The following is a 20786-nucleotide window of genomic DNA, read 5'->3' as shown; positions in this document are numbered from 1 at the left end:
TCCTATCACACAAACACAGAACGATCAGAGAAAAATGTGATTAATAGGATTCTCAGAGGTGATTGGAACAGCATTACACAGCCACTAAATCTCACATGGTCCTCTTAAGACAGATCAGACATGCTTCATTTCATGGCATTAAAATCTGAAATCTCTTTTCAGCAAAATTACTATAATAGCCACAATGTCAGTATTAGTCAACCAAATATTCCACTAAATTCCAGGGGGAGCATCACAAGGCAAATCATTTTGTAAAAATTACATTTTTTATACACACACACTTCCCACTTTCTCCTTCAAACATAAAATTAAAATATTAAATCAGCTTAATTCATGTGAGGAGATTGGATTAAACTCAGAATTGAACTGTAAAGCATTGTCTAAAAAGTAACTAAACACCTCAATGCTGCACCAAAGTGCTGTAATTATTTTCTGGATAAACCTGCTAAACATTGTAGTCCTTTGTCCACAGGCAGCTTTATTTCCTGTACTAGCATATTTATTATTTGTAAATTCACATATGGCTCAACTTGCACCTTTGCATCTCTTATCAAAACGAGAATTGTCCTGAGATCTGGTCTTTGATCACGTATCTCATATCTCTTGTACCAGTCCAATTTGAAGGGAGAATCAGAGACAAATTTTATTCTAAACTTCTTGTTTTCTACTCAGTCAACGGGTCTGTAAGTTTACATAAACCTTTCTGATTCAATGTTTGATCGGTGTTGAACATAACCTCAGTCAGGTTGACTACAGCGGCATTACAATTGACCTCAGTGCCCACAGGTCAGAGAGCAAAATTGGCTGTGGTTCATAATCCAGAAGTGTTTATGAAAACCAGGTGAGTGTCCACATGTTAGGCAAGCAAATATGACAGATCTCTTGTCTGCACCATTCTCAAAATGGTACCATCTAGTAATAAAACTTCAGTACAAATTTGATGCAACATTTACATTTTATACTTCTTTCAGTCATTTCAACCAAACCACCAGCACCTCAATCCCAAAGCTCAATGGAAATTCAGAATCTGCACTGCAAACGCATCTGAACAACTGTCAGTCTCTGACCATTCTGATATTTCCAACTGCATCAATTTGCATTGTTTCCTCCACAGATTAATCTAAATCAGGAAGCATTGAAAGGCCTTGGAGCACTTGCATTTCACCTAGGCCTTCAAAACACATGCTGTTCCATGTTATCTATGCCTCCTTTCTCAACTCATCAGCCCAGAAATTTCTGCAGTCAGAAAAAAGATAGAAAAAAGAGAGAAATAAATATCACCATTGTGATCAGCTGTAAAAAAGAAATAGCAAGTAATCCTGACAGAGGCTTATCTGAGATTCTGCAATAAGTACCTTTCCAAGACTTCCATCATAATTTTTTAATGGGTACTTCTTCCATTTAATCTGATTTTAAAATCAAACCCTCATTTCACATGCTTCAAAAGACCCCCAGTTAAAAACTTCATAACATTTATAAAATGTATGCATGTGAATAGACATCCAAATTATTTCATATGTTTAAAATATATTTTTAATAAAAGAATAAAGGCATAATTTAAAGGATTAGATCAAGGCATACATCCTTTAAATTATAAAACATAATCTAAGATCACATGCAGTTCCTGAAGTGTATAATATACTATTCCGAATATTCAACTTCAGGCACCCTGTACAAGCATACTGCAACACAGCACCTGTCACATTCCACTGATTCAACAAACCTGAAGCCCATTATTTACATTGTTCTAGCTCTGCAAATATGTTTCTAGCAGTGATAAGATCAATCCGGGTGTTTTGCATTCCAGACATTCTTTGATTGCATGCCTAGGTTATTACTTGCTCATATACAAACACATTTCTGACTCTAACTTGCATAATTAGAGATGAGTGTCAGCAGGTTGCTTGATTGCCACAACTCCTATTTGGCCACGAATACAGTTTACTTGAAGTCAGGCCATCGCTACAGTATTACAAAATGAGCAGGTTATTTAGAAAATAACCATTTCCTCAGAAAATACATGTTACCCAATATAAAACATATATTTGATGTGCATTACATTGAAACTATCTGCTTTAAATCAGATTTTCTAAACATCCCTTTTTTTCCTCCTTCCCCTGTAGCAACTGTCACATTCAAAGATGAGGTTTGAAATATTGTAGCCAGAATCGTCTTTTCACTTCCTTCCACACCCCAGGATGTAGGTCATCAGGACTCAAAGACCTTTGCATTTCCAAGTTCTACTTTTTCAATACCGTTTCCTTCTCTGTAATTATCCTATCTGACTGCTCCACTTCCTCCACTTGTACCCTTTCATTTCCCTACCGTTTCCTTGTGAAAGCAGGGGTTAATTTTCCATTTAACATATCCACCAATCAATTCAACCTCTATGAGGATTTTCTCTTCTCTAATCAGCCTTGGCCTGAAACTTTTCTTTCACTTCTTATGTGTTTATAAAATTCTTTACTATTTCCATTTATGCTTGTTTGTTTTTTTTTAAAAAAACTCCTCTTATCCCTTTCCAATCTTTTTGGTTTTCCTTCTGTATTTGATATTTTTGGCAACTATTTTTTGATAGTGACTTAAGGAAACTCTCCTGAAAGGAATTATTAGTTTTACTTTTACTCAAAAAATTGCATTCTATATAGCAAACCATGAAATAAAAAAGGACTCGCAAAGCAAAACATTAACACTTAAAGCTATGCTTGCAATGGGTAGACTTTTAGATGCCTTAATATGGGGTAAAATTAATATACTGTAAGGGACAGACCTCGCATTCTATATTTTTATAAAATATATATCCTCATGGCCAATGGACAAAGGTTCTTTTTAAATGGCTGAAGCTGTGTCTGTCTGTGACCCTCAAACAATAGGAGCTAATACGGCAGTTTTGCAGAAACTAACATCTTGTTATCTCTGAAGAGACCCTAACGACCCCCTCTGGGTTGCAAAGACCAAATTCAAAGGGAGCTATAAAGGCCATCTACATTTCATAAGCCAGGCATTGGCCAACCAGTGCCAATTCATCTGCTAGTTCAAAGGACCCAGCAATCTCCTGTTTAAGACTTAATGGTTAGAACATTAACAACTTCAAGGACCCAGACAAAGGGGTACACACGCTTTGTTAAAGCCAGAGTGGAGAGATGGGAGTCATGTGGCATGAACCCCTGGCTGGTGAACGAGTAATATTGTCTTGTGGTACTAAGAAACCTCAGTCTGCCATTTTTCCATCTACCTAGCAGCAGCACAGGAAAGGAGGTCTGTCTAGGCTGAATACTCTGTTTAAACTGCAACTTCTGTACCATCACCTACGAAGCTGACTCATCTCTGTGTGAATTTTTTTTTTATTCATTCATGGGATGTGGGCATCGCTGGATAGCCCAGCATTCATTGCCCAACCCTAATTGCCCTTAATTTTAAGTCAACCACATTGTTGTGGGTCTGGAGTCACATGTAGGCCAGGCCAGGTGAGGATGGCAGATTTCCTAATCGAAAGGACATTAGTGAACCAGATGGGTTTTTACAACAATCGACAATGGTTTCATAGTCATTGGACTTTTGATTCCAGATATTTATTGAATTCAAATTCCACCATCTGCCGTGGTGGGATTCGAACCCAGGTCCCCAGAACCTTACCCTGGGTCTCTGAAACACTAGTCCAGTGACAATACCACTACGCCACTGCCTTCCCAAAAAGTGAATTATCCAGCACCAGTTCAGCCTGCTGACCTCTTGTGAAGGAATTCACCAGTGGACTTGGATTCCGGACTCTGGACACAAGTGAAACAATAATTGTATTCACTGTGGTCTTTGCCCTGTAAATCTTTCTTTCTCCATCCCTCTTTTACTGTATGAATGCACAGGGGGTTACGTAGCGACCCACCGTCACCCTCCACCATGTTTTGAGTGTGTGCAAATAAACTAACCCTCTGGATTCATCCTTTCTCGAGTTTGCTGTGGAATTATTAATAGAAAATTGGATCACACCAAAACTGAGGGGTTGGGAAACATGCCACCGCTATAAAGGGGGAAGCAAATCAAAACACCTTTCTGTTTACAGATGGGCAGTGAAAGGAAAAATCAAGACTGTTTAAATGAACCGCCCTCTTGTCCATAACAATACAATCAGGAAAATAACTTAATTAACAACCAGCATGGATTTGTCATTGGCTAATTGTCTGATGAATTTAACATGGCTCCTCAAGGAAATAATTGTGTATTGATGGCAGCTCCCATCAGCCACAGTGGAAGGTAATACTTGGTTGCAGGCCCATATCGGTCTCACTTCCCAAACTTCTTCTCGCACCACATCCTCTCCCTCCCAGAACCACAGTATAGTTGCCCTGGTCCTCATCTTCCATCCCAGGAACCTCCAAATTCAACGGATCATCCTTCATTATTTCAGCCACCTTCAGCAAGATGCCACCAAACACATCTTTCCCTCCCAGCATTCCAAAGGGATTGTTCCCTCCTCAACAACCTTGTCCACTACTCAATCATTCCCAACACCCTCTCCCCTTCCCAAGGAAGCTTCCTGTGCAAGTGCAGCAGTGTAATACCTGTCCCTCCCTTCCCATCATCCAGAGCCTAAAACACTCCTTTTCCAGGTGAAATACCGATATACGTCTCCATTTAGTATTCTGCATTCTCTACTCAAGGCACAGTCTCTTCTAGATTGGAGAGACCAAGTGCAGATTGGGCGACTGCTTCATGGAATACCACAGTTCCATCCACAAGCGTAACCTCGGGCTTCAGGCACTGGTCTTTTTTATTCACCTTCCAATTGGCCTCCTACACTGTTGTTATGAAACTCCACATAAGTTCATGGAACAGCACCTCATCTTTCGATTTGGCACTTCACAGCCTTCCAGGCTCAACAGCAAATTGAACAATTTCAGATCATAACCACTGCCCCCATTCTGTCCAACAGTAGCTGTTGGCAATGATTTTGCTATTGCCATTTACATCTCCTGTAGACCTTTCTTTCGTTCTTTACTTATCCCACTAACATCATCTGTTGTCTTGCAGCATCATCCCCTTTGTCAATTAATTTCTCCTGCCTTCTATCTTATCACAGACCTTCCCTTTTGTTCTTTCTTCCCCTCCCTCATGTACCCATCTCTGCACATGCTTAAAACTAGTTACATCTTTAACTTTTTTCCCAATTCTGACAAAGTCATTGACCTGAAACCTTAACTTTGTTGCTTTCTCCACAGGTTCTGCCTTGCCTGCTTCGGAAAAAAATTAGTACCAGTAACAGGAACTGTTAAGGAGTGGTCAGAAGTGCTGAATATGGAGCCCAAAAGGTCAGTATTGGAACTACTAGCTAAGTTAAAGATTTAGATTCAGAAGTGCAGTGTAAATTGCCCCATAGTGCCACAGATTTTCTCTGTACTAAACCATTTTGAGGAGTGCTCACCCTCACCAGTATTCAGCTTGGAAAACTGATTTGTGTACATCAAACTCCCAGAGAAATCCTGCACCTTTTTGCTATCCTGCTCAAAGATCACTTACTTACTATCCCCCTGAACTGTTGATGACTGTGGGGCAACCACATCCTGCAACATGCAATCCAGGAAATTCTCATCATCCCATATGCCCTGCAGATTCCAGCTGCTCTTCAGCTCAGAAATCTTGAGCCCAAGCAGCTAAAGAAACTTCTTGCACATGTTGTTATCCACTGGCATTCCCACACGTAATAAGAATTGCAGGCAAATGGGTCTCAACTGTCCCATCATTCAGTTACAAGTCTATCTATTTATGTTTTAGTACACGACTGACTTTTGCTTCAGTTTAGTATCCCCTCGACTCCTATTCATTATTTATATATCTTATATTCCACTATAAAGGCTCCCATCATTAGCCTCCCTTCAACCCTGAGTTTTTCTAACATTGCCTCATAATTTATTTTTCTGGTACTAGCGATCATCCTTGTGGCCTTTTGCTGCACCACTTTCAGCGTATAGATGTTTTCCTTGTGCATCAATGACTAGACCAATATGTAATCCTCAAAATGCAGTCCGTCAAAAGCATCAATACCTGTAGACACATAAGGGAAAAAACTGACTACTTCACCCAAATTTTAGCTGGGAAAAAAACAATGTGGGGGTTGGAGAGAAGCAAGATTTCCAAATGCTATCTCCTACATCTGATATTCTCCAGAGGTGCGTCACTGCAAAACAGTTTAATAATAAGGGCTCACTTATTTAAGACAGAGATGAGGAGGAAATTTTTCTCTCAGATGGTCGTCAGTCTTCGGAACTCTTCCTCAAAAGGTGATGGAAGCAGAGTCTTTGAATATTTTTAAGGCAGAGGTAGATAGATTCTTGATAAGCACGGGGGCGAAACATTATCCGAGGTAGAGGGGAATGTGGAGCTGAGGTTACAATCAGATCAGCCATGACATTATTGAATGGTGAAGCAGGCTTGAGGGGCTGAGCAGCATACTCCCGCTCTTAATGTTTGTATGTAAAACTGCAAGCGTGTGATTTCTAAAAATTCAGGGTATCTTGCATGTTGCAAAATTGGTCCTCAAACAATTGGAGCTCACTTTGTGCACACTCCATCCAGTTGTTATGGGTCTTCAACAGCTCAACTGGTGGTCCTTAATGGAAGCACCAGAGGTCTCCCACAAAAAAAGGTGAGACAACATTTTTTAGTTTAATTTCTCCGCAGCTATGAAGGGAAGTAATACACATACCTACACAATAAAACTGCAGGTGACTGCCAGATTGGAACGGCACCTCATTTGTTTACAAACCTTGCCCACCACATCTACCTGCAGACTGGTTCGATGTTGGAGTCAGACAGAATTCCTAAGGCTTCAAATAGCAAGTTGTATTGGGATACATAGGTACATAATTGGCACTTGCAGTTCAGCGATTTTTTTGCAGATGAGGCTCATGGGTCAATTTTGGCCAGGTCTGAGGGCAACATCTTGAATTGTACAAGCCATACCATCAAGAAACACAACACCTTGCCTAAACACTGCATGTCAGCAAATAGTATACTGAAATCCAGTATGTGGAAAATCACAGCACTAACATATATTTTATAATCCTCCAAGAGCACAATGTGCTTTGAATAACATAATATTACAGCTGAAATTTAACTTTTCACCCCACTTCATTCCAGTTTTTGTTTGTGTGTTTACTTGAGGTTACACAGGAACTGAATTCCAATTGGAGTTGAGAAACCGGTTTGAGGCAATGATAGACCCTTAAGATTCCTGGAAGAGATTGGGCGATGAATACAAAATAGTTGGTGAGAACCAAGGGTAGAACAGACACATAAAACAAATAGTTTAGTGATAACATCTGGACAAATGTCAAAATTGTATTTTGTCATAAACTCTTTTTCAACAACTTAGCCCAAACAGAATAAACAGATGCAGTAAAACAAAGCTTCAAGAAAAATAAGAGAAATATGCAGCAGAATCCAGTGACTTAAATACAATCTAAAAGTACCTCCAGCAAGAAACCAAGCAAATGTAGTGTCAGTGCATGACAGAAACGAGAGTGCTTACATCAGAGGAGGTGCAGAAAAATTAATGGAAAGCATACCTCCACAAATTGTTTAACCAACCCCTTAACATCCACCAGCCTTTGCTAGTCAAAATACAGGTATCACCCCACAAGATGTTTCAGCCAGTCATTCTGAGTGTAATATATTTAGAAACTTATAACAGCAACCATGGGGCCACTATCTGGAATATTTCAAAAAACATTTCCACTTCACAGTGGTTTTGCTTCACACTGCAAATTAGTTTCAGCTGAACAACTAGCATTTATATAGCACCTTTAACACAGAAAAAAAAAGTCCCAGTGCACTTCATAGTTTTGTAATCATATAAACATGGATGTTGTGCTATAGTTAAGGAGGTAATCAAAAGCTTGTTAAAAGGTCAAAGGAAATGGTGGTGGAAAGCTATGGGGGGCTACTGATGGAATTCCAGAGCATGGGCCCAGATGGCTGAAGGCACCAATAGTGGGTAAATGGGAAGGGAAGGTGTCAGAGGAACGATGTATTTGGAGGAGGTTAGAGATATAGAGAAGCAAAGCCATAAAGATTTAATTATCAGAATGGCAATCTTAAAATTGGAGATGTTGGGGACGAGAAGACAACAGAAATTAGCAGATGTTGTGACAATTGAGTGCACGTCCTTTGTGATTAAGAGCAGCTGATACTAACTGGGGAAAGGTTAGGGCACACATATAAGAATCAGTTTCCACTTAGTGTGCACTTGTTATACTGGGTTTTATGGATGAACCTATGTTGGAGACAGTCTGGTTCCAGCTTCTTCCTTTACCAGATGGATGCTCACTGTATTAACAGATTGGCTGAGAGAGCATAGCTGACTCTCAATTTAACAAAAGCATGGACAAAGCTTTCAGCAGGAGATTGTCACAGGCAGTGGGGGTGGAGGTGGGCAACATTATGGAGATAGAAGTAGGCAGTCTTTGTGATAGAGAAGTATGGGGTCAGAAGATCAGGTCAGAGTTGAATAGAATGCTGCAATTGCAAACATTCTGGTTCAGCCTGACACAATGGCCAAGGAGAGAGAATTCACAGCAAAGATATGAAATCTGTTGAAACATTTTGGCTTATGCCTTTACAAATTTGAACTACAGAAAATTGGGTTCTCCAGAATTCAATATCGGACAAATAGTCTTGGAGAACAATCCAGTCAGTCCTATTAGTCTGCTCTATCCATGTATCCCTGCAAGTTTATTTCACTCAAGTACTCATCCAATTTCCCTTTGAAATCATTCAATCTACTCTGCTTTTACCACGCTTCTAGGCAGAGTGTTCCAGGCCATTTTTAACTCCCTGCGTAAAAAAAGTTACTCACAGCTGCCTGCAACTCTTGCCCAAAAACTTAAATCTGTATATCCCCCTAGTTCTGGTAACAACAAGTGATGGGAACAGTTTTTCTTTGTCTACTTTATTGTATTCTTGTCAGAATATTGTATACTTCTATCAAATCTTTCCTCAATCACTTTCGCAACTGAGAGAACAACCCAGCTTCTCCAACCTAACCTTGTAGATAAAATCCCTCATCTCTGGAACTATTCTGGTTAATCTCCTCAACACTCTCTCAAGGACTGTTATACCCTTCATAAAGTGTAGTGACCAGAACTGGTTGAAATACTCTACCTGTGGCCTAACCAGAGCTTTATGCAGATTCAGCATAACTTCCCTGCTTTTGTACTCAATACAGGAAAATGTTATCCGGCATGATCGAAGTATATAAGATCCTGAATGGTCTTGACAAGGTGGATGTGGAAAGGAAGTTTCCTCTTGTGGGTGAGTCCAGAACTAGGGGGCACTGTTTTAAAATTAGGGGTTGCCCTTATAGGGCAGGAATGAGGAGAATTTTTTCTCAGAGAGTTGTGCATCTTTGGAACTCTTTGCCTCCGAAGGCAGTGGAAGCAGGGTCACTGAATATTTTTAAGGCAGAGGTAGGTAGATTCTTGTTAGGCAAATATTATTGAGGGGTAAATGGGAACGAAAAACTCGAAACACAAACAAATAAGTCATGTTCTTATTGAATGGTGAAGCAGGCTTGAGGGGCTAAATGGCTTATTTCTGCTCTTATTTCATATGTTCTTGGAATGGGAGCAGTTAATCAAATATGCTGTTAACTAAGATATAAGGTAAGTTCTGTGTTTTCATCCAGTCAGAAAACTCCTGGGTAATCTTGCGGTCACATGGTGCTGTGGTACAGTGGGAGCCTCCAGAGCGAAGGCAGGCTGCCAATAACAACTGCTGGTGAGATTGACAATTTTTAGCAGTTGTGCGAGAATGGGACTGACAGGGAACAAGTGTTAGCTCCAATTTCTGAAGGATGAGAGTCATCTCCAGTCAAATGACAGACTCAACAGACCCGACCCCAGAAATCCAGTTACTAGGGCATGCTGGTTGGTAGTGACAGATAACAGATATTTTACTGTACCTCTATTTATGAAGCCCAAGATTCCATATACTTTGCAAACTGCTCTCTCAATATGTCCAGCCACCTTCAAAGATCTTTGCACATGAATGCCCAGGTCCCTCTGTCCCTGTACACTTGTTAGAACTGCCCCATTTAGTTTATATTGCCTTTTCCTATTCCTTCTGCTGAAATGCATCAGTTCACACTTTTCTGTATTAAATTCCATCTGCCTCTTGTCTGTCCATTCTGCTAGCCTGTGATCTGTTGCAGTCAATTTGTATCATCTTCACTGTCAGCCACAACTCCAAGTTTGGAATCTTAGAGGTGTGTTATTTGTGATTGTGATTAAGGCTAATTCAGTGCTATGGTAAATATGGAAACCTGATGACTGATTCAAACATGGGGTTGTGGGCACAGATTTGTGAGATGACAACACAGGCAAAAATTTGAGAGGAAAGGAAGGCTGGAGATTGGGCTGTAGTTTATAATGACAAAGGTTGAGGCTGGAATTTTGAAGATGATGACAGTTTTGAAAGGCAGAGGTCAATACCTGTAAAAGGAAGGAACTATTTACAATGTCAGCTAGCATGCAGCCCAGGAAGGGTACTTGGATAGTCAACAGTTTAATGAGAATGGAGCTATGGGAGCTGGTGGGAAAGTAAGCAAGGACATATAAAGGCTGCAAAGGGATACAAATTGGTTACGGAAAGAGATAGGATATAATGTGGGGAAAAATAGTAAGACTATGTATTTGGAGGGTTTAAAGATTAGTGAAGGTTGACCAGAAATTGTTAGCAGGGAGAAAATAGAATGACAGCAACTTGTAAGAAATATAAAAACAGATTGCAAGAGCTTTCTTAAAAGTAGAAGGAAGAGATTAGCTAAAGTAAATGTGGGTCTCTTAGAGGCAGAGACTGGAATAATTATAATGCGGGATAAGAAAATTGCAATGATAATAAACCAATATTTTGAGCCTGTCTTCATAGTAGAAGACACAAATAGCTGAAAATTATGGGAATCTAAGAGTTTAATGAGAGTGAGGAACTTAAAATAACTAATAAAAAAAGCGGTAGAGAATCTAATGGGACTAAAAGCCAACAAATCCCTTGGGACTAATGGTCCACACCCTGGTAGTAGAAATGATGGATGCATTGATTTTGATCTTCCAAAATTCCCAAGATTCGAGGATAGTCCCTGTGGATTGAAAGGTAGTAAATGTAATATTGCTGTGAAAGGAGGGAGAGAGATAAAAAACACTATAGGCCAGTTAGCCTGGCATCAATAGTAGGTAAAATGCTGAAATCAATTGTTAATGACGTGATAACAGGGCATTTGTAAAATCAAAATATTAGGAAGGAAAATAGTGCCTAACAAAGCCATTAAAGATTTTTGAGGGCGTAGCTAGCAGGGTAGCTTACAGGGAATCAGTGGATGTCGTATATTTGGATCTTTAGAAGGTATTAGACAAAATGCCAAGATTAGAGCCCACAGGACTAGGGGTTAATATTAGCATGCTTGAGGATTGACTACGGGACAGAAAAGAGAGAGTGAGAAAAAATAGGTCATTTTCGGAATAGCCATGTATGACCAGTGGAATGTTGTGAGGATTAGTGCTTGGGGCTCTGCTTTTTACGATCTATATCAATGACTTAATAAAGGCACTGAGTGTAACATATCCTAGCTTGCTGACCATACATAAGAACACAAGAATTCGAAGCAGGGAAAGGCCATAGGGCCCATAAGGCCAGTTCTGTCATTCAAGAAGAACATTGTTGAATTTTACTTCAACTCCCTTGCCCCACCCAATCCCCCATCACTCAATTCCTTTAATGCTCAAAGATCTATTATCTCCGCTTTGAATAGACACAATGACTGAGCAGCTACAGCCTTCTGGAGTAGAAAATTCGAAAGGTTCACAACCCACTGAATGAAGACATTTTTCCTTATCTCAGACCTAATAGCCAACTCCTTATCCTGAGATCACAGGCAGGATTTTCACAAGTCTCACTTTAAAAATGGTAGATGGGACCATGATGTGGAAGTCCCATCCCCATTGCCAACAAATCCAATTTTTGTCGGTAGGGGAAAGAGGGTGGCGTGATTCAAACAGGAGACACACCCAAACTCAGCAGGGCCATTTGAACTCAGTGATGAGTTCAAACAGACTCTCTCCATTTTGGCTGTTGCAAGGGTCTTATTCCTTAATGTGGGAGTCACAAATTGATGGAGTAGATGTAAACACTCTTGAAGGACAGATAAGGCCCATTTAAATTTCATGACCTCAAGTTTTTTAAACCTCCTACTCTTTAAACTTAAAGACAGGCTGCAGCTCTCAGAGAGTGCTAAAAAACCTTCCGCTGGAGTGCTTTGATTGACAGGCCATCTTCTGTAGGTTAGAAAAAATTTCAGCATCTGTTCATACAGTTTCAATGGAATTCTTTGCTGACATTTCCCCAAGGGCTAGTATTATGTAATTATGAAGGCTTGGCTGAGTTTCAAAGGCCACAGTTATCTATGCATGGGGTTTTAAGTTCACAATTTTATTAACAGTTTAGAGAAGCTATTAAAGGATTAGCTCTCTTTGATGTGTGGTCTGAATAGAAATTTCTGTTTTTATAAGCGATTAACCACTTGAGGAGTTTAAAAAGCTCTGAATGGGTTCTATGGGCAGAATTTTGCCGTCGGCGAGCAGGGGGCAGGGCCCACTCGTCGACACGTAAAATGATGCGGGATGACGTTGGGTGGAACCCCTGATGTCATTAAATTTTCAGGAAGGCGGGCCCGCAGCAAAATCCGCTGCAGGCCCGCTGAACTGTCAATGGCCAATTGAGGCCATTGACAGGATCAATTATACAATTAAAGGACCTGCCCATCCAACTGGGGCCAGGAGCCCCAGCCACAAATAGAAAAAACATGAAACCTCATCCACCGGCAGATGAGGTTTCATGCAGGGTTTTAAAAAGTTTAATGAAGTTATTACGGAAATTATGAACATGTCCCATCTCATGTGGCATTGTCACATGAGGGGGGCATATTAGGGAATTTTTATTTTTCTATTTTTCATAGTTTTCAAAGTTTAAGCGATTTCCCTGAGGCAGCACTTAGCCTCAGAGAGATGTGCGCTCATTCATGCACAAGCGCGAAAGAGCGCACATTCGCTTTTGGGGATTCCCCCTGCCCGCACAGGAAGCGCATAGTGCTTCCCGCCAGACGTCACGCTGGGCAAGCCTTAATTGGTGGTGGGGCCCACTTCTCTGTTGGGGATTGGCTCCCCATCTGCCAGAGATTGGGCCGGGCCCACCCGCCCGACAGGCAGAAAATTCTGCCCTATGAATTGGAGGGTTTTTTTCAACATCAGCCGTGCAGAAGTGAGAGCCATATTAGATTGTTAGAAGCGTATTTATTCTTCTCCACATGGCTCCTGAAGTCCACCCATGATGGATACTGGGTGAGTGGCTATGGACGTCACATGGAGGAATGAGGATGGGTGGAGGATGGGTGGAGGACATGATTGGCATGGAGTGCACGAGTGGTCATGGGGGATGGCAACGTGGTTGTTGGTGGTGAGGACTAAAGTACCTAAAAGCTTCTGAAACAAGTGGGCCTTCTAACCAGCCCTCCTCAGCAATCCCATGCCCTGATGGGGCCACCTATGCTCTCGCTCTGCTTCTGAGGTCAGCAGCCTGACTCCATGTTGCACACGCAACCGCTCACCCTGGGAAGTAAAAAAATCTTGTGATTTGGGATACTTTTTACTGAGACGGGGCTGGCAAGTTGGGAAATTTCCTGACTCACTACCCACTTCAGTAGCAAAAATCCAGTCTAGAGCCCTATATCTAGATTCTACAGCCAGGAGAAACAATCTTTTAAACCCATTAAGCTTGGAGGAAAGGAATATAGGCAGATCAAGTGATCGGGCAAGAAGATGGCAGGCAGATTCTAATGTGAACAAGTGTGAAATTATACACTTTCACGGAAAGAAGGAAAAGCAAAATGTTTTTAAAAAGGTGAGGGACCAGAAAATGTTGGTGTTCCGAGGAATTTTGAGGTTCCGCTACACACTCTCAGAACATTAATGGGTATAGCATGCGAAAATTGCAACTATGAGGAAAGACTGGATAGGCTAGGGCTGTTTTCCTTAGAACAGGAGAGGCTGAGGGGCACCCTAATTGAGGTGTACAAAATTATGAGAGACCTAGTTAGGGTAGACAGGAAAGACCTGTTTCCCCTAGCTGAGGGGTCAATTACTGGGGGAGGGGGCATAGATTTAAGGTGATTGGTAGAAGCATTAGAGGGGACATGAGGAAAAACTTAACCACCGAGAGAATGATGGAAGTCTGGAATTCGCTGCCTAAATTGGTGGTTGAGACTGAAATGCTCAACTCATTTGTAAGGTACCTGAATCTGCTTCTGAAGTGCTGTAACCTGCATGGCCACGGACCACATACTGGAAAGTGGGATTAAAAATGAGCGGCATGTTTTTTTTGGCCAGCACAGACACAATGGCCTGAACGGCCTCTTTCTGCGCCGTATCTTTTCTATGGTTCTATGGGGAGGCAGTGGCATAGTGGTATTGTCACTGACTGGTATTCCAGTCAGTGACAATACCATGATTACCAAATTTCACCATCTTCCATGACAGATTCGAACCTGAGTCCCCAGTGGATTTGATAAAAATCTGGAATTAAAACCATTGCCCATTATTGTAAAAACCCATTTGGTTCACTTCAGGGAAGGAAATCTGCCATCCTTACCTAGTCTGGCCTACATGTGACCACAGCAATGTGGTTGATTCTTAAAATGCCCCCTGAACAAGGCCAATTAGGAATGGGCAATAAATGCTGGCCTAGCCAGCGATGCCCACATCCCATGAACAAATAAAAAAGCAAGTAAATAGCATATTGCAAATCCCATGCTGACATAAGAATAAGGAAGTCTTGCTGCTTTGGTGAAAACAACTTGCAGTATTGTGTACAGTTTTGATCTCCACTCGGTTAAATCCTGGGATAAGAGAAAAATCCTATGGGAAGAAATCTTAGCAGATTTGACAGGGTAGATACCAAGAGGCTATTTCCTTGGCTGAAAGGTCTAGAACTGGGGACACAGTCTTAGGATAAGAGGTTAGGCCATTTAGGGCTGAAATGATAAAAAGATTTCTTCATTTAAAAGATTATAAATCCCTTGTGGATGGGGCAGGAAAACAGAGTTGATGGAACAAATGGTGAACAGACTCAAGGAGCTGTATGACTTTTTTTAAAATAAAAAGTGGATCTTGTGAGCAAGGTAATCTGAGTGGGCAAAAGCAGCCTCGGTGTCCAGGATAGATAATATCTGCCATGGTGAGGAAGGAAAACAGAAGCAGCAGATGCTGGTGAACAGATGGTCTTAATCTTACAAAGAAACCCATGAGAATCTTGCATGCTGTTGGAGTTGAGTGTAGAGGCAGCAGGGAAGAAGAGTTTAAGGAAACATTTGGCAGTGGAGAGAAAAAGCCAACTGTCATCTTTGCTCTCCAGGTTGATCATGGACTAGTGAACCTTTCTTGCCAGAGAAGTGTGAGGCCTGAAAGCTCTTCAGGCAGTGCAGCTATATCTGGTGATGTGTGGTTGAACCAGTTGTGCACCAAATACTCTCAAGTCCGCACTCATGAATTTAAAGGAGTGTGTTCGTGAAAGGGGTATCAACCAGACTGCAGAGTGTATATTTTTGGGGGATAAAGGGCATCAAAGGGGAGGTATTGACCGACCAGATCAACAGCTACGTAAGTACTGCAATGAACTGCAATGGAACATACCTGAAGTTGGAGTCAGGGCTCACTCGTGTAGCACGTGAAATATGGCAGCTGATTTTCACAGAGCAAGCTTCCACAAACAGCAAAATGATAACAAACACATCATTCTTTAGTGGAGATGCCTGACAAGTTACAGGGGCATTTGGCCTGAATATGGTACCTTGAATTGTCAGTTTGAGAAAATGTAAATAATACTTAGCAGTTAACCTGCAAGACAAAATAAACCACACAAGGCTGAAAGTGCACTTCAACCACAGGCAGTGGTTATTGGTAGCAACTATGTTTCATATTTGAGAAGGGTTTAATCAGACAATTGTGCAGCTTGTGAATTTATTCCAGTGTTTCGCAAGAGTCTGCATCATTATGTCAAACTGATTCTGCTTAAGTGATAAAAGCTTCTTGCAAATGTCATTATCGTTTTGTTTTAAATTGCGATGCTTCTTCTTCAATGGGCAAGCAAGCCAAGAATGTAAAGCATGCGCATTGGAATGACCTCAAAAACCTGCAAAGGAATGGGATGAGACACAGCGGAATGTTGCGCATGCGCAGCATCTTCACCGCTCCAGAAAACCAGACATGCGCAGTAACAAACTCAGCCCACCATCTTTGATATATTGAGCACGCGCACTACTCCAACCGACAGGACCTTATTTGGCAAGTCAAGCGGCTGCTGTGTTTGGGTTGCTAACCGGGGCCTACCCACCTGTCGCGGGGATCTACCCAGCTCGTCTGCTTGGTGTTGTGATCGATGTAATACAACTTCCCGTCGTAGTCGGTTGCCTCTTCCCAACCGGGTGGCAGGGGCAGTTCTCCATTGCCCTTGTTCGACTTGGGCATAGCGAGCGGCAAATTCTTAGAAACTCCAACTCCTCCATAGGAAAGTAAAAGGACGAAGGAGAAACGCCGAGTAGCTGCTCCGCGCCGGCGGCGCTTCCCCTTGAAACATTCCCCCCTCCTCCTCCTCCTCTTTTCCCCCCCTCGAGTTTGCGGTGGATGCTGACTGAATGGTGTTGATGTTTTGTTTGTTGTTGTTGTTGTTTTGCCTCCTTCCTCACGCCTCCATATTAGTTGGATCCGAGTTGAGAGGAGAGTAGCTCGAGCGGCCGCTCGGATCCCACTCGCGCTCCCAACCGAAACACAGGCTCGCGCACCCACCCAAAATATCACCGTCCTTTTAAATTTTGCTTTAACTCTTTTGGGGTGCAAACTTTCCTTGTTGCGACCCTATTTTTGCTTTGCTGTCTTGAAAGCGAATGTTTCTTCCTCGTTGTCCTCCTTGCCTGTGAACCGTTGCCCTTTTTCTTTAGCCGCTGCCGAGCAGCACCACCGCTTCCGAACGCTCTCCGCTAACTGCATGACGTCATCCAGGTTGTCAGTCAGGTACCTTGCTACCGTAATTACAACAAACGGAGCGCCACAACGGAGAGCGCTTGCCGTAATCCTTTTAAACTTGTGATTGTTCCCGTCCTCGAATTTCGCCTGTTGCGACCTGCCTATTCCAAAATTGAGTTAAATAACGTATTTGGATTAAATAATCTCCCTTTTTTCTGCCTTTGGCCGTCAGTTGGCAGGTGGTTCAGTTTGGTAGCACTGTCGCCTCTGAGTCAGAAGGTTGCTGGTTCGAGTCCCAATCCGGGCTGACACAAGCTCAGTCCTGAGGGAGTGCAGCACTGTTGGTGCTGCCGTCTTTCAGATGAGACGTTAAACAGAGGATAAAAACTAAAAATACTGGAAAAACTCAGAAGATCTGACAGCGTCTGTGGAGAGATACAGTTAATGTTTCAAGTCTTTATGACTTCATCAGAACTCAAGAGAAGTAGAAATGTGACAGATTTTATACTATTTTAAGAGGGGGTGGAGCAGTCCCATTACTTGTCTTGACTTGTCACTCCCACGGTCTTGTGCCTATGACATCTTTGTCAATCTCTGCTTAGCTCCCACCTATCCCTGACCTTCTATCTTGCTCCACCTGCTGCACCCCCTCTGAACATTGTAAAATCCATCACATTTCTACTTCTCTTTAGCCCTGAAGAAGTCTTATAGACTCGAAACGTTAACTCTGCTTCTCTCTCCACAGATGCTGCGAGACCTGGTGAGTTTTTCAATCATTTTTTGTTTTTATTTCAGATTACCAGTGTCCACAGTTATTTTGCTTTTATGTTAAACAGAGGTGCTGTGTGTCCCCTCAAGTGGGCATAAAAGATCCCATGATACTAATTTAAAGATGCCCAGGTAACTATCCCAGGGTCCTGGCTAATATTTATCCCTCAATCAACATCATTAAAAAAATTGTCATTACCATATTGCTTCTTGTGGGTGCTTGAGAGAGACAGGAGAAAGGGAGTGGGGAGGGAGAGAAATTTTACCAGTGACTAAACTTCAACTGTCACTGGCATGGCCAGCATTTGTTGCCCATCTGTAATTGCCCCTGGACTGAGTGGCTTACTAGGCCATATAAGAGAGCAGTCAACCACATATCAGTCTGGAATCACTGGTAGGCTAGACCAGATCAGGACAGCAGATTTTCTTCACTAAGGAACATTAGTGAACTGAATGGTGTTTTTTTTAACAGGAACCGATAATAGCTTTATAGTCATCATAACTGAGACTAGTTTTATATTCCAGGCTTATTAATTGAATTTAAATTCCTGGCTGCCATGACAGGATTTGAACACATGTTCCCAGAGCATTAGCCTGGGCCTCTGGATCACTAGTCCAATGACATTACCACTACATCAATGTTACACCACCATCCATCCCTCTGCCGCCCCCACCCGCAACCCCCCACCCCCACCCCCACCCCCCCCCCCCCCCCCCCCCCCCCCACCACCACCAAAAACCAAAAGGAAGACCTGTGCCGTCTCTTTGAAGGAGCAGTCCAATTTAGTCCCCTGCCCTAACTCCTTTCTCTGTAACCTGCAAATTATTCCTCTTCAAGTCCATTTACCTTATGCAAGTTCCTATGGAATCAGCTTCTTCCAGCCTTTAAGATAGTGTATTCCAGGTCTTAACTGTGTGTGAAAAATTTCTCTTTGTTTCCCCTCTAGTTCTTTTGCCAATTAATATAAATCGATGACCCCGGTTACTGACCCAGTTAGCAGAGGAAATTATTTCTCCCTACTTGTTCGATCAAAACCCCTAATAAGTTGGATATCTCCACTGTATCTCCCTTTAGCCTTTCCTCCAGAAAGGAGAACAATAACAGCGTCTAGGCTTGGCAAATATACTAGAAACAGTAAGAGATCTTTTTTACTCAGTGAATTGTTCTAATCTGAAATGCTCTGCCTGAATGGATGGTAGAACTAAGTTCAATTGCAACTTTAAAAAGGGAATTGCATATATATTTGAAGAGAAAAAAATTTCAGGGCTATGAGGCAAGAGTAGGGGAGTGAAAGTAATTGACTAGGTCTACCAAAGAACCAGCACAATTACAATGAGCCAAATGGTCTTCTTTTGTGCTGTATCATTTTATAATTTTCCAGTCTCTCCAGATAACTCCAAGCCCCACATCCTGGGACTTCACACTTCCTCTGCACCCTTTCAAAAGGCCTTGACATCTTTTCTAAATTACAGTGTCTAAAACTGTACACAATACTTCAGCTGAGGCCTAATGATTGATTTGTAAAAATTGAGCATTGCTTCCTTGCTTTTGAACTCAGTACCTCTATTATTACGTATTTCATATGTTTTGTTAACTTTCCACCTTCAACGAGTAGTAAATATGTACCTCCAGGCCCTTCTGCCCTCTCACCACCCTCAAAATAGAGACCTAAAGATTATACTGCCTTCGATGTCGCTCTCTCCAAAGTGCATCACTTCATACAATAGCAAAGCAAAATACTGCAGATGCTGGAAAAGTGAAATACAAACAGAAACTGTTGAAAATACTCATCAGGTCTGCTAGCACTAGTGGAGGGAGAAACAGAGTTAAGCACCCACTCCAGAAGTCCCCACATAAACATTGCAACCACCCCTACCCTCCCACCCCCATTACACCTCCACCCCGTGACTACCTGCTCGATCCGCACTACTGACCACCTGACACCCGCCCCATCACTACTGACCACGCAATCAATGAACGTGGGTTAATCACACAACATATCTTGGTGCCCAATTTTAGGTGCTATCAAATTTCACTTGATGAGTGGCATCTCTGAAGATCTGTCACTAAATCTATTACTCTACTTTATTTGGGCCTTACATCTGATTCAAATTGGCAAAAATTTGGAATTCTTATTTTCTGGTATAAAGTTTTTGTTAAGTGATAAAACTGGTCATTTTTTGCTGTAGCTGGCCATCAAACATGTCTGCTGTTAGTTAGACTTACCATTGTACATTAAGTTTTTTAAATTTTTAGTGTGGCAAGTTGCTGAAAGTGCAAGCTGATAATATTGCAGCAAGGGAAACTAGGCATGTGGGAACTTAGTGAACAGGGCAAGCAACTGTATCTTAACCAATCAGGTTGAAGGATTGAAATTAACAACACAAGGACTGAAAAGGAAGTGTAAATTAAAATGGGTAAATTCAATGTCAAATCAGGTTGTTACAGGAGGGACAGCTGGCAAACTACTTCTTTCCTTTCACGAACTGCCTGTAAGCAGATGGTGTTTTGAATTATTTTTAAAGTAAGCTGAGGCGTGTTTTCCCAAACCCTCCATTTGTGTGATCCAATTTACTAATAACTCGCAGCAAACTCACATATTGATTAACTCAGAAGGCTAGTTTATTTCATATTCAAAACCTGGGGGAGGAGTGTTTGCAACATCCCACTACACGCTCACAGTAAGGATGGGGGGTGGGGATAGAAGAAGGAATTTTACAACTATTCATAGTAACAGTACAAGAACCACAGAAATTAATATTAGTTCACATGATTTCCAGAGTCTTAGAAGTCAAGTCCCAGAGGATATTTCCTTTAAGGTGGAGTTCAGTCCCGATGGGTTTCTGGTTGGAGACAGGAATACCAAAACCCTTGAAACAAATGACGTTGCAGCATGATGGGCTTTCTGTGGCTAGTCTGCTTGGCAGGCATTAATCAGAGCCTTTTAAAATCAGGCAGGC

General features: G+C 41.8%; 1 protein-coding gene across 2 annotated transcripts in view; it reads right to left on the bottom strand.

The window, feature by feature from the left end:
• LOC121281242 (protein KIBRA-like) overlaps positions 1-17081 on the bottom strand; it is a 173261-nt gene extending 156180 nt beyond the window's left edge. For both annotated transcript variants that reach the window (XM_041194065.1, XM_041194066.1), the window contains exon 1: positions 16429-17081. In XM_041194065.1, the coding sequence (XP_041049999.1) occupies positions 16429-16562 (134 nt within the window). In that variant the 5' untranslated portion in view covers positions 16563-17081. The remainder of the gene's footprint in view (positions 1-16428) is intronic.
• Between the last annotated feature and the right edge of the window lie 3705 nt (positions 17082-20786).

Source organism: Carcharodon carcharias, chromosome 8 (genome assembly GCF_017639515.1).
Source record: "Carcharodon carcharias isolate sCarCar2 chromosome 8, sCarCar2.pri, whole genome shotgun sequence".
NCBI classification, from domain to species: Eukaryota; Metazoa; Chordata; class Chondrichthyes; order Lamniformes; family Lamnidae; genus Carcharodon; species Carcharodon carcharias.
Note: the sequence above shows the minus strand (reverse complement) of the source record. Positions and strands in the feature narration are given on the sequence as shown.